We start from the raw sequence: 15,327 nt of genomic DNA, 5'->3' as shown, positions 1-15,327 counted from the left end.
ACCTCCTTGCTTTAGGTTAGGTTAGACCCAAAAACAAAAATCTTGGTGATTTATTTTCGAGTGAGAAGTTGGCAACGCTGATTTTTACTTGAGGGCGGTCAACCGGGTTGATTGCACAAGCAAAATTGCCAGCTCCTTGCTTTAGGTTAGGTTAGACCCAAAAACAAAAATCTTGGTGATTTATTTTTGAGTGAGGAGTTGGCAACGCTGATTTTTACTTGAGGGGGGGGGTCAACCGGGTTGATTGCACAAGCAAAGTTGCCAGCTCCTTGCTTTAGGTTAGGTTAGAGCAAAAAAAGCTGTGGGTAAGCCGTCGGTTGTTTAACTCTTCCCTTTCTCTTTTCTTTTCTTGTAAAAGGCTATGGCAAAGTACCAGTGGGTTGGCAACCTTGCTTTATGCACTGTCAACCAAGCCTCAAGCAAAATTGCCACCTCCTTGCTTTAGGTTAGGTTAGACCCAAAAACAAAAACCTTGGTGATTTTTTCGAGTGAGAAGTTGGCAACACTGCGAGAAAATACCTCAAGCAACGTTGCCAGCTCCTTGCTTTAGGTTAGTTTAGACCCAAAAACAAAAACCTTGGTGATTTTTTCGAGTAAGCAGCTGGCAACACTGCGCGCGAGAAAGTAGGTCAAAAGACGTTTCCAGAACGTTGGGTTCCACCTACTACAAAAAGTAGGTCAAAAAACAAGTTAGCATTAAAAATAGCTTAAAAAATAATGCCAGAGCTTTTTTCTGTCCATTTTTCTCTCATTGTAGGTTAGTTTAGTGCGTAAAACAAAAACCTTAATGTCGGTTGTTTAACTCGTCCTCCTCTCTCGCTCTCTCTCTCCTCTCTCTTTTTTTGTAAAAGGTAAAAAAATAGCTTAAAAAGTGATGCCAGGGCTTTTTCTGTCCATTTTTCTCTCATTGTAGGTTAGTTTAGTGCGTAAAACGTCGTAAAATAAAAAGTAGGTCAAAGGACGGTTCTAGGATCGCCCATTCCACCTACTAACAAACGGACGCCGTTACTAGTCATGGAATTTTCTTCAACTTTTGGCAAAGCTGTTCTTAATCCACACATGACAGGCAGGGAGCGCCTGCAGCTAACATTACAAATCCAATGACTAATCTAAGGTACAGGCGATACATGTCACCGTGTAATTGAACGCATTTTCGAAAACTTTCCTCGGTCTGTTTACCCCAAAAATTTCTCGAGTCGCCACTGCGTTAAACATCAAATGAACGACGAGTGCGGAAATCACGTGAACAAGTCTGCAACGATACGTACTCCGAGCTTCAGATCACACTTTAAACTAGAAGCCTAGCCTCGATAAAGTGAACTTAAAAGATACATCGAAAAGTTTTGTCAACAGGACATGCTGTCAGGCGATTCCAGTCCACACAGCATAGCCGTATCGTACTGAGAACGAGTCCAATACAGATCTCCGTGACGGAGTGGTTAGCACAGCTTCCTACGACTTCAGAGGGCCCGAATTCGAATTCCGGAATAGGCATGGACAGTGCCGGATCTACAAGTCGCAAAACCCCGCAGTGCGTTTGGGCCTGGAGACAATTAAGCCTTTAGGGGGCCCTCAGCCATTGACATAGTAGAGGGTTCGCGTATGTAAAATAAACATAGTTACTCAGAGGTACAGGAACGAATACAACATGTACAGGTAAAGATAAAGTCAAAGTTCTCTGTGCATATAGCACCGTGCAATGAAGGCATAATTAGGGTAGGGGGTAGGGTCCCACATATTTTCGATGCCTGACATCTTGCATCTTGGAACTGATGTGATCAGCATCACGCTCCGGCCGCCTTTACCCCCGCACCTGGTACAATTTGATTTGAGGCTGGGTGGGCCCTGGAGCCGCTTTATGTGGGAACATAGCCGAAAAAATGCTGACCTCAGATCACCCATCCCGGGTCTCCCGCATGGCAATCAGACTAGAATCAATTAAGGCTAGAATTTCACGCGAAATCCAGTGGTGAAGGTTTCATCAACCTATCTTAATCAGGAAATCATTATGACTGCATGATTGTAACAAATGTAACATTTTCCAAGTGTGAAAAAACAGTGTCATATATTATATATCACGTCACCACGGGCGCCTTAACCGGGAGGTCAGGGAGGCCCGGGCCCCTCCAGTTCTCGTTGGTCCTCCCCTTCCTATAGGGGGCCCAATATATATATTCAACATATTGCATAATTTTTGCACACAGAAACTTCGCACACGACAGGTGAGAAATTACGCAAGATTCTGCTCTGAAATGGACAGAATCAATAATGTGGGACTATCACTCCGTTTAAGTGTCTTTCTTGTGATTGTGCGTTACGGTTTTAGAAGCGATATCGGGCGGAGTAATGCAGAGGGTGTGCGTGGCGACCAGCCAATGGGAGGAGTGCAACGTTGTACAGTTAGGAAACTGCGGCGCGTGAGTTAAACGCCGTGCTTAAAAGTGTAGTGTCAGCAATCACGACATATTTTTTATTGTAAATGTGCTCACGATAGAACAATAATATCATTGATAAAAATAAAATGTTTCTCCACGCAAGTTGGCTTATCACTGGCAACGCTTTCATGCTAACAAGTTTCAAGGACAAATAAGACAGGACAAGTTTGCGTGTTCTCTAACAGCACGCACCTGCAAATCCTTCCGTAACCGTCTTCGCTAAGAGCACGTGTTCGATATGAGCACGTTCGCTAACAGCACGACAGCTATTAATATGTACATTAAAACTTCTCAATAACGGACAGGCCTGGGGGAAACATAAATGTCCGTTATTAAGAAGTGTCCGCTATTCAGAAAAAAGTGTAGGATGTTACACAATAGCATAAGCATATTACAGTACGTACTTTACAAACATAATGTTTTTTCTTACATTCAAGGAACAAAATACTGCACTACATACGGTGAATTTAAATTTACTAAAGTATTATTTTAAAGTCAGTCGTTTGCGTTTCTGCGACATCGTAGCAGAAGTAACACACACTTCTCAAGAATACTGTCTACTGTCTGCACTTTTAAAAAGAAATACGTTCGGTGTAACATGAAACAATGCGCGCTAGTTCGAAAAACTGACCATTGTTGTGTCTAATTCCAGGAATTGCGACCGTTTTCGTTCAGGCTGTCCGTTATTAAGAAGTTTTCTATGCGTTGGGGAGGTAGTTTTCAGTGTCCGCGTCCGTTATTAAGAATGTCCGTTATTGAGAAGTAATATTGCCATTAAACCCCATGTATTTCTGTCGGGGAATTTAAAAATGTCCGTAATTTAGAGGTGTCCGCTATTCAGAGGTGTCCGTTAGGAGAAGTTTCACTGTACATATATGCGTATATGATCTACACCCAGAGTGTTTGCCTCCACTTACCGTTAATCTGAGCCATCCAGACGCCGTCCCCCAGCCCCCAGAGGCCGGCCACGACGAAGAAGAGGTAGCTCCTGTCCGGGCTGGGCTTCCAGAGGAGCATTGTGATGAGAAGAGCCAGGTGGACCACGGCAGCCAGGCAGATGACTGGGATTCTGCCCGTGACCTTCACCAGGGAACCAAGCACCAGGGCGGACGTGGCGTTGACCACTCCGCAGCAAATCATGACGTAGCCCACTTTGGAAATCCCCCAGGCACAGGAGACGAAAGCCTGGAGAAAATAAACTGATTCAGAAGCTGGGTTAAGATTGCCAGAAGTCGGTGAAACATGTCACGTTCTGTACTTATAAACCATATCACGCCCAGGACCCCGAGCGTCATAAATTAATAAGTTAATCACTTCAATCGTACCGGAACTCGCTGGGGAAATAAGCAAACACAGCTTTACGCCAAAAACACCGTTATCGAGAGACGCGCTCGAGGCAACGGATTTAGCGATCAAAAGTTCAAATCCGAATAAATAGTCCGCGTGAGAAAATCTCGTTCTTAGTTGCTTTTAGGTTTTCAGCGAATACAGTAATTGCTAGTGAGCTCCAGAGTCGCACTGAATTGCTATCTATTTTACATCGAATGAGCTCCTGATTAATCGAGGTCAAAGGAAACGGAGAGAATTACATTCAATAAGTGATATTTTAGAAATCGGGATTACGTTAGGGCAGTTTTGGGAGAAACCAAGTTACGCTTCCTAGTTACGTTTCATTACAGGGTAGGACCACGTCGAAGCAAGGACCTGCAAGGAGACGAGAACTTCCAACGGCGCTACAGGTAAACGAACATTCCTAAGTCTTTCCTCGTCCCGCCTGTTCAGTCAAGTGAAGTGTTAAATTAAATGTATGTGTCTTCTTATTTCACGGGGCAAGCCTCCTTGCTTCTTTGAGTGTTGACGTTGCTCTTCAGAGCTGTACCCCCTTTCTCTTACAATGCACCTCTCGATGCCAATAAACTTCCAATATCAGGCTTTCACATAGCCTATCTACGATCCCCTAAATCTAAACAACATTGTGTTTAGACGAAACTGTTTCTGTTAAAGCCAACAACTCAGTCAGATTGAGGTCATATTATACCTGCGCATTTGCAGCATTAAAAATCCATACACACGAACATTAAGATTCTAAGATGTACCTGTGGACCAGACAACATTCCTGCAGTTAAAACTGCTCACTCACTAGATACCCCACTTAACTATGTGTTGCAATAAGTGCTTCTCTCTAGTTTATTTTCCCAGCCAGTGGAAGCAAGCAAACGTTATTCCTATTTTCAAATCTGCCACTGTTAAAGGCACTACATGCTACCTGTTCTGTGGGAAAGAAATATGAAGAATAGACTTCTTACTTTCTTTCCAGATTCGTCTTGCGTTATTAATTTAACTATCATGCAGTAGGATGTTGTTTACTTTGATATATCCAAAGCTTTTGATTCGATGTATCATCATTGCCTTGTACGCAAGTTAGCTAAATGGTCCAACATCAATGGCAACATTCTAAAACTAATGCAGGATTATCTGAAAAACAGACATTAACGTGTTGGTTCTTTATTACTTGCATTTTTTTCTGTCCATTATGCAGAGCTCTAAACAATGGTCAACTACAAGGTGAAAACTACATGTGGTTAGCCATGAAGGTCACGAAGAGGTGTTTAAAGATCAAACAAATGCATTGCAACTCCAAAAATGCATTTCGTGGTATAGTCGACGCGTTAGCTTCGTTAACGACCGGCTGGCTTTGGAGTCCACGGAGCGCGTCCACCAGCTGCAACAATCACATTCAACGCACAGTGTTGCCACACATCTACTCTCCACATCTACTCTACGCCACCTTGTCCCTCTCCGCACTAACACCTTCACACGGTCTCCACATTGAAGTTGCAAAATACGGCAACAGCGCATCTGCAGTCATGTGACTGAGACTCCACGTGGAGTAGACGAGCAGAATGACAGCTGCGCCCATTGGCTGAAGGTTGAGTGTGATTTGACGAAAACAACTCGCCCGCTGTTTAACCCCACCCACGTTCGTGGCGACGGCTTCCTTCAGTTCTTCGACGTTAATGAAGTAAACACGTGGACTATAGAAGGAGACAATTAAGAAATATTGGCGAATTTTACGGCAACGGATTGTTGACACATTGTTAGCTTAATGCGGCTCAGAGAAGGGTGATCGTGTAGGTCTAGAACCCGATGGGAGTTGTTTAATTTAATCTTATGTCAATTGGCGTTTGGAAACTGTTAAAGAGACCTTTTAAACACCAAAATGGAAGCTCAATATAGGCTGTGCCAGAGTGTGACGACCCTGCTTCATATTTATTCATGCGGAAACCAGAGCCTAAAAAATTGACAGTCGAAAGCGTTGGCACATCTTGTACCGCTTCTCAGCTGTCTTAGCTAGAGCAGTCTGCCTTTCTTCTTTGATTTCCTTCGATTGTCAAAGATGTTTATGAACCTGATATTTCATGGAAGGGACTGAATAGCCTTGTATGCCGATGAATCGGTATGGCTATCGGAAAGTATCGTTTGGGATTCATTTGCCGATACCCACCTGTCACGTACCCGTGTCCGGATCCTTGGGTATCGTTACCTTCTATATCGGACTCTTTAGTAAGGCTGAGGTAACACCTTGTCAGTTGCCAGCGATACAGGTCGGAATTTATCTGTTCTGTCCTCGAACAGATTGTGTTGATATTATCTGATTATTTTACGATGATAATTTTGCTGTCTTTTCCAATCTGATCTGGATATCATCAGCTCATGTAATACCGCTATTCCAAGAATGAGGTTTGTGTAGATGTTCTTGCCGTTGCTTAATCCTGTGGAAATACTAAAAATCTCGTTAGGGGTGAGAATTAGGTACCCCTGGTCGCCTTATTGCTGACTCTTGCTGATGATCAAACGAAAGATCCTGGTCGGTTTTAGGTGAAGACCTCGTCCCCCTTCCAGGTTTCCGATATGATCCTCAGACAGCGTCTACGTCTCGAGGGTGAAGACCCTGTTGACGGGACTGTTGGGCAGAGAGCACGCGGGGTGAAGACCCGATATGTCTCTGGCTAGCTGTCGAAATTTTCTCGCTTTTATACCCGAGCTTGTTGATATGGTAACTAAGTAGTCTTCAACTGCCTGAGGGTTGCTATGTTGATAATTTAGTCTTCTGCCTTTCTGGCTTTCCATAATTTGTAAGTAAGAGATAATTATTATTCTTTAATTTCTAGCAATCTTCTGATATCATCATTTTCTTTTAACATTTGCAGTTTTATTAACAAAATATAATTTATCTGCGTTTCCAACAAAATCCACGAAATGTCCATTTCGGAAAGAGGCCGTTGAATAGGAGCGTCCTGATTCTTAGAAAACGATAAAGTAACGTTCCTATAGGAGAGTCCTTGTTTTACCTATGACAGGAAAGTCGAACTTATAGAGAGGTACCTGTCACACCCGATACTTTTTCCGGAATTTTGGTATTTCACGGAGTCAGTTAAAATTCCGTGCAACCCTTTCGCAGTCTAATTATCATCGAAATTATGCAAAGTTCAAACTTCCTTTTCTATTTTGCACCAATTTTGCAAGAAAAACTGGATTTTGCGATTACATAATATCTATTTTAATATTGTGTTGTACTTCTTAAACATTCTAAAGAACATTTATTGCTAAACTGATGCATATAATTGGAGAAGGTTGATTTCATCTCGGATCATACAGGTGCTGTCAACTCACCATCACAGATTTTGCTGAAAAAAATGTATGTTACTGGACCACTTGATACATGTCCAAGAATATATATATATATATATATATATATATATATATATATATATATATATATATATATATATAGGGTGACTGGTAATTAGATGTATTCCCTGAAAGGGGTTAAAGTAGAGATAATCTAATTTCTATTTTTTTTTTAAATACAATTTTCCACATAAAAAGATGAACTGAGAAAAAACTGTGCATTGTATGGAACTTATTTCAGCGTTTTCTGATAGCAAACAAATAAGTGGTTCGTTGAAAAAAAAGTTTTTCCCAAATAACAATCACATGTAAGTAACGGGTGGGTCTAAACTTACAAGTGATGATAAGAAAATGCACTCTTAGTTTACTTGGCAACGTATTAATAACAAAATTGGTATGACACGAAGCTTACAAATTACTTAAATTACTTCCTTGTGTCATCTGCTATCCAACAAGGTACAAATGTTGCTAACATTCACATTTGTGTACAAGAAATAATACTGCATTCATCTTCGTGTGAATGGAATCAATGAAAAATACAATTAAAGAACATTACACGTCTTGCTCAAAGTGGGTACCTCCGTTACGAATGCAGGCACGCAGGTTTTTACGGACATTTGGTCTCGTAACTCGTGATGTGATGGTGTCCTTGATGTGTTGACCAGCTGTTAATATCCTCTCCCTGAGCTCGTCTTGCGAGTTTACCGGTGTCTTGTCATGTGGCTCCAAATGTAAAAGTCGCAAAGCGTCAAATCGGGGGATCGAGCCGGCCAGGGAATCGGGCCACCTCGGCCAATCCATTTCTTTGGGTAATTTTCATCCAGCCACTGTCGCACGCCCAGGCAGAAGTGTGGATCGGCGTCATCAACAATCATTTGATCGAGCCATTTTTCTTGCCTCAAATCTTAAATGGCATCACTTATGAACATTTTTTGAGGAACGGGATGGCAATGTTGTTGGAGGATGTGCCTCTAGCTACAAGACGTAACATGATTTATCAGCATGATGACTGCCCAGCTCGATCCCCCGATCGATTTGACGATCCAGTGTGTTGTGGCGCTGTAAGCAGACAAATGACTCACAGGAGCGAAACTGCTGACCAGAGTACAGTGCCTATAGGAAGTGTGCAGTTGTGTTCGGTTGTGCGAATGGTGAGTGTGCGTGTGAAATGGCTCAACGAACACATATTGATGATGTAATGAGGGGAAGGATACTTGGACGGCTAGAGGCTGGCCAAAGACAGCAGGTCGTGTCACAGGTGCTCCATGTGCCACAAAGTGTCATCTCACGATTATGGCAACGATTCCAACAGACTGGAAACTTGTCTCGGCGCTACAGCAGTGGACGTTCACAGTGTACAGTCTTAGAAAAAAATACCTGGGCCACGGGACGTAGAATTTCGTAACGTCTTAAAGCCTGTGGTTTATGCAACCCAAATAACAAAATATTCGCTTAAGTTTGCCTGGTGATTCTGAGTTCTCGGGAAGGATTGAGCTTTGATAGCATGAGTCACATGACTCGTGCCCCAGCCACAACAAACAGCTGGGTGCTACGATGCCTCCAGAAGAAAATTTCAGGAACTGGTTTCTTGACAAGACCTACTCGTAAAGAAATACTATTCTTTCAAGTGATATTAGAGTCATTGTCAAGAGGTTCGCTGAAATGATGGTTCTCATCACAGACCACATGCCACACGTTAATTGTTTAAGTCCAGTTCATGCACTGGACCTACAGATTAAAATGGGATCCGAACCAAATGCCTCTCTATTTGGTATTGAATTCGGAAGCCTTTCATTACATGGCGAGGACGTTACCACTACGACATCAGAGAGGCAATGGAACCCCTTGAGAAAGAGATAAGCGAAAATTGCTACGTGACAAACCATATTTGCCCGTAAATTTTAAAAATAAGACAATATTTTGTACTGACAGTTTCGAACCGTGGGAGAGGCATATATTTTTTTGTACCATCGTCCATTTCACGAGTTTATAATTCTTCCTCACCGACACGAGTAACGCGAGTGGTAGAAGAAAAGCGAAGTAAAATAACTGAAACAGAAATAAAAGGAAAAAGCGAAATAAATTTTATTCATAATATTCTGCAGTCACTTGAGTTGTATTCACGGGATGCTATCTTTAAAGAAAGCCGTGGTCTCTTCCTTGTTTCGCTTTCTTTGTGCTCTTGCTTCCCCCGTCACGATTGGTCTAAAACTAATTAATGCGACGTTAATTAAACAATCCAAACAACGAAACAATGCACAATCAACTGCACAAAACAACATTCCAAATGTTTTCGAATCGGAAAACAATTGAGATGCTGTAAAATGACTTAAGAATCAATAATAAAGTGGGAATTCGGTACCGTATAGAATTAAATCGGTAGAGATGTTCGATTTGATTGGATGTTTGTTATTTAGATTTGCTATTCTTTCACTTTTGGCAAATAGCGACGATGAAGATGAGTGATGCTATGATGAAATTGATGAAGGGACACTTACCAAGGACACCCACGCCCAAGTCGAGATTCTAACCAGGGACCCATGGCATCGTAGCGCGCTGTGCTAACCACTCCTCCATGGAGTGGACATTATAGCATATTTTGTGTGCTCAATTGGGATCAATCAATGGAATGAATAGGCATATTATATGATTAATAAATTCATATCATAATACCACGTCATATTATTCGGCACGAAGTAACATCAGAGACATTCAATCTTGCATTTTTGCCTTTCAACTAATTCTTTGAATTCAGGTTAATCACAACAATAAGATAAATTATGAAGCAAATGATAGTGAATGTGGGATATTATTACGAATTACCTGACAGAAACAACATTAAGCAGGCTCGGTGGTCAAGCTCATTAAGTGATTGACATTCGATATCGTCGCCAAAGTTCCCGGGTTTGAGTACCGTCCTTGTCGGGGGTGTTTGACTATTTCGTCATCAATTTCATGTAATGGTCACTCGTCCTTATCGTCGCGATCATCGAACAGGGAATAAAAATTATGAAAATAAATACCATGGAAGAGTACTTATTTCATCTCTCACGAAATCTCCTACAAAACCGGAATATATAAAATACATGTATATTCATTCACATACATTTTCGATTTTTATATTTAACTAGTCGAGACCGAGAACGGGAGAGCAATTTTCAATTCGACAAACCGAGAGATGGAGAAACTGTCAAGTCTCGTTTCTTCTTGGCACCTCCGTAATCGAGTTGTTCTGTTTGTCATTGGCTTTGTATTGGCAATTATTGCCAGTATTCTACCCCTGCAGGTAAACCATAACGATGAATTATGATGAAATGAAGCAGATAAAAGGGCAAGAACAAGAAAGTCATGCCTGTTCGGGACTCCAACCCAGAACCTTATGTAACGAGATTTGAAATTCTGGAGAAGGCGTCCGTGTTTCGCTTGGTTTTCTCTTTCCTCTACTTCTCTTATATTATCATACACGTATAATAAAAATGGATCTGATACGATATGTTGCGATTCATAATTGTGCTGGTTAGATGCTACAGATGTCAACTCCAAACTGCAATATATTATTCCCTTGTGTTTCGTATGTGGTTGAACATGAAATTTTCTTACACTGTGACAATTTCTTTCTTAGTTTTGGTTTGGTGCACAGATATGCTAATCTGGACTCGACCTTCAGTTTAAAGTGGGATACTAACCACTATGTGCATCCACCGTGTATCAAACCCGGGATCCACTGATTACAAGGCGACGACGTTATCACTACGACATCGAGGAGGCCCCATGACAAAATGTTATTCACTCGATCTCTACCATAATTTATTTCAGCATTTACATTTTCGATTTCTTCTTCATTTTTCCTTTTGTTAACTACTCTTATACAACTCTTTTTGGTCTTCGAATTACTTCTTGTTTCAGGAAAAAATAATACATGCAGGCTGTATTCAAATAGATAAAACGTTCACTCTCGAGAACTAATTTACATGTTTATCACTAAAGTAACCATTAGGAAGGAAACTATTGAAATGGTAACTGATATAACTGCAGATGAAACAATACTTACAGCCACTAACGAAATATCTATTCTTGTGTAGCTTCACAGACAAGTATATGGTGAGTCATTCACTCTTGCTGACTACGGGCGAAGGTCACTGAACTAAAGGGTGGTGGCAAGCAAGCAGGCTTCTGCTCTACCAAAGACGAGGTCACGTGTTCCAGTTATCAATGGCGTACGAAATAAGGAGGAACACAGCTATCTGCAGTATGTTTTGGTCCTGTCATTGCACTTTATCGTCGTGGCCTTGAAGTTCCCTCAGGGCACTCCTACGTAAAGGCTTCTTAGCTAGAAGGATATCTTCCCCATTGAGTGGAGGAAAAGTGAGTGCGTATAGAGGTCCTTCAACTTTCGTATTCTTTTTCATTTCAGAACCCGTGCTGTATCGTCGAATTAATCCAATCTATCCGATGTAGGTTTTAGGTTCTGTTTCTGTTCGGTTATTTCACGTTGTCTTCCTGCTTATGTTATTCGCGACGAAGGTTCTGGATTCGATAATCTAGACAATAACGGGATTGTGTTAGTTGCTTGATTTGGTGTCTTAAGTCCACTTTACGTCCTGTTAGGCTAATCGTGAATGGACCTATAATTTAAAGGGGGATCCGAACCACTATGTTCCTCCACCGAGTATCGAACCCGGGATCCCTTAATTAAAAGGCGCCCACGATCCCACTGCGCCATCGGGGATTGTGTTCGAAACGAATGAATCAAATTTGAGTGATATGATATGCAACCATTGGAAGACTATTGAAAGAAAAGCTATGGGAACCTGGCAGTTTTTCTACTGCAGACAGGAAACCATAAACATGGAAGATAAGCTTATATTCTATGAAACCTGACGCTATGTGCTCGAATACTGGCTAAATATAATCCATAGAGGCATAGCAACGTTAAACAACCTCTTATATGATACATATAGGTTTAAAAAGGTCAAAATACAAAGATTGTGTGCGCCTCACTGATGGCGTAGTGGTAAGGCCTTGTAATCAAGGGGTCTGGGGTACGATACCAGGTGATCGCACATAGTGGTTCGCATCCCACTTTAAACTGTATGCACTTCAGATTAGTCTATCTGTGCCGGTGACTCAGTCGGTAACGCGTCTGACTACCATGCTATAGGTCCCGGGTTCGATTCCCGGCCGGTTCAAGCCCGGGAACTTTTCTAACGTTGGAAGCGGCCCCAGCGCCCACCCAGCGTCGAATGACATGGGTACCTGGGGGAAACCCTGGTGGTAAAGGCGGTCAGGGGCGTGATGCTGATCACATCACCCCCACTCACGAACGAATCAAGAAAGTGTGGGGCGGCGTGATGCTGATCACATCACCCCCACTCACGAACGAATCAAGAAAGTGTGGGGCGGCGTGATGCTGATCACATCACTCCCACTCACGAACGAATCAAGAAAGTGCGGGGCGTTACCCCCACACCCCCTATACGCCTTCATGGCGTAGCGCCAAGCACAGGTGAGAACTTTACCTTTTATTTTTTTTTTGCATACAGTGGACTTACAACAAAATTTCAACTTGCGATAAAGATTATGATAAGGTATTAAAGAATTGGGTCTAACACATTTTTTTATTGTTTACCAATGACATTATTAACTAATATTCTTAATTTCAGTTTCAAGATGAAATCGGCTACGAAATAAAAGGAGTGGGTTCATATTTCTGTTAAGAAATTCCACTTTTGTAGTAGACCTGTGCCACACTAAGTTGTGACAATAAACAAATCTGAGACACTTTCAAAGTATTAAATTTCTATCTACGTATTTGGGAAAAATCTTTCAATATAATACTTTTTTTTGGACGCGTCAAATCATAGTATTTAATTCCTGTTTTAGCAGCTTTAAGAAACCTGATTTTTGGGGGGGGGTTACAAATGCCCTTTCTGCTCCCGTCAAGTTACGCCTATGACAAACAGGAATTCAAAGTAAAAGACTGTCCCGACTAAATCGGGAGACACGTCTGATAGATTTACAATTGGGAAAATCATAATTAAGCGTGTAGTTGAAAACAACCTATTTTCATATATTGCATGCATCTCTACTTTCTCTGCAATGTGGATCAAGTACTGGGGACGTGGAGAAGCACAACACTCCACGTAACCAATAGTCACGTGACCCTCTTTGCTTTCCTGTCATGTTGACCTTCGCGTGGAACACATTTCTCGGTGTTAAGACAGGCAAAATCACCCGATCCTCGAAGGGTGCAATATGTGTTGCTTACCCTCCTGCATTACTTGCTCCTATTAAAGCCTTATGGGGAAGAACTTTTTTCCATGACTGTACAACACCACGAGAAGACAGGTATCTCACCGTAAGTGCCCGGAGACACTGACGGAGTACTGCCGGGGGCCTTGCTCGAGACCTTGCAGTTGCCAGTGGAACAGTAATTTGTACGCTTCGTGTCATACTATTTTTGTTATTAATACATTGCCAAGTAAACTAAGAGTGCATTTTATTATCATCACTTGTAAGTTTAGACCCACCCATTACTTACATGTGATTGTTATTTGGGAAAAACTTTTTTTCGACGAAACGCTTATTTGTTTGCTATCAGAAAACGCTGAAATAAGTTCCGTACAATGAGCAGTTTTTTCTCAATTCATCTTTTTATGTGGAAAATTGTAATTTAAAAAAAACAATAGAAATTCGATTATCTCGAAAACTACTAATTTTCGGACGGGGTATCATATGGTCAAATTTATTGCAAATCATCTCTACTTTAACCCCTTTCAGGGAATACATCTAATTACCAGTCACCCTGTGTGTGTGTGTGTGTGTGTGTGTGTGTATATATATATATATAAAATGTCGATTTGTTACAGTGTTACAAGCTCACGAAGAAAGGCACTATTTTGCAAAAAAAAAAAATACGTAAGGAAAATAATGTAATGTTCAAACCACTGTAAATCAAACACGAGAAATGGTAGAGACTTGAGGTTTCCTTTATTTGACAGGTTGTTCAAACTACTTCCAAAACCTTATTAAGGAACATATTTATGAAACCCTCTTCAACTCTAAAATTAAGAATCAAAATACGAAAATGGGTAGACTATATTGTACAATTTTCAGAAATTTTGAGATGGATGTTTTTGATAAAATGCTGTCTGAAAAAAAGTTGAAAATGGAAGTTTTTAATTTTTTGCAAAGAATTTTCTGCATAACGTTACAAGTTAGTGCAGAAATGGCTTTTCAAATAGTTCAGTTCCCAAATTCTATTATCCCAGTGGACATAAGCGTAAATTGGCGGGGGCAAGGGGGCATTTGCCCCTTCCCCAAATCTTAACCTGTTAAGAGTACTTTTGTTAACATCCTAAGACCTGAGGAGCTAAGTACTCGTAATAAATAATACTATTCATGTTTTCGCAAATGTAACAGTTATTTAGCATATAATCCTGGACACTATTTTTAAGGGAGGCAAAACTGTTGAAATCCGCCCCCCCCGAAAAGTTAAGCCTCAAGTTCATACCTTTCCCCCAAAATTTAAGTCCCAAGTTACGCCCATGCAAGTGGGCTTTCCCGATGGGGCAGTGGTAGCGTCGTCGCCTTGTTATCAAGAGATCTCGGGTTCGATTCCCGGTGGAGGCACGTACTGGTTCGGATCCCACTTTAAACTGTAGGCCCAGTCCCGATTAGCCTTACTGTGCATATAGTGGACTTAAAACACCAAATCAATCTATTATCCCAGAAAAACTCATGCCCTGTTGTTCTTCACTTTTTCAAACAAAAATAAAATTGAAACATGAAAAAAATATCAAATTTTCGTATTTTGATTCTTAATTTTAGAGTTGAATAGGGTATCATAAATATGTTCTTTAATAAGGCTTTAGAAATGCATTGGTCAAGCTTTCAAATATAGGAAATCTTAAGTCTCTACCATTTTTGGTTATTGATAAATAGTGGTTTGAATGTTGCATTATTCTCATTGCATAATTTTTTTTACTAAATATTGTCTTTCTTCGTGAGCTTGTAACACTGTAACAAATCAACAGAAAAGAAAAATATTTTATTTTTGAACATGTACGAGTATCATGTGATTCTTTAACATACATTTTTTTAGCTGATTTTGAAATTCAAAGGTGACAAATTTATTACTTGCCTGTATGATTTGAGATGAAATGCCCCAGAAGATTATTTACACACTCATATTGATTAT

At 40.9% G+C, this 15,327-nt stretch overlaps 2 protein-coding genes across 3 annotated transcripts in view; one reads left to right on the top strand and one right to left on the bottom strand.

The window, feature by feature from the left end:
• LOC146004746 (15-hydroxyprostaglandin dehydrogenase [NAD(+)]-like) overlaps window positions 1-15,327 on the top strand; it is a 224,800-nt gene that overhangs the window by 21,466 nt on the left and 188,007 nt on the right. The window lies entirely within an intron of this gene.
• Window positions 1-15,327, bottom strand: part of LOC146004808 (UNC93-like protein) — a 113,679-nt gene that overhangs the window by 16,816 nt on the left and 81,536 nt on the right. The window contains exon 5 of the mRNA XM_083143834.1: window positions 3,353-3,620. Within this exon, the coding sequence (XP_082999960.1) occupies window positions 3,353-3,620 (268 nt within the window). The remainder of the gene's footprint in view (window positions 1-3,352; window positions 3,621-15,327) is intronic.

This window comes from Lepisma saccharinum, chromosome 22, assembly GCF_977018435.1.
Source record: "Lepisma saccharinum chromosome 22, izLepSacc3.1, whole genome shotgun sequence".
In the NCBI taxonomy this organism is placed as follows: domain Eukaryota; kingdom Metazoa; phylum Arthropoda; class Insecta; order Zygentoma; family Lepismatidae; genus Lepisma; species Lepisma saccharinum.
Note: the sequence above shows the minus strand (reverse complement) of the source record. Positions and strands in the feature narration are given on the sequence as shown.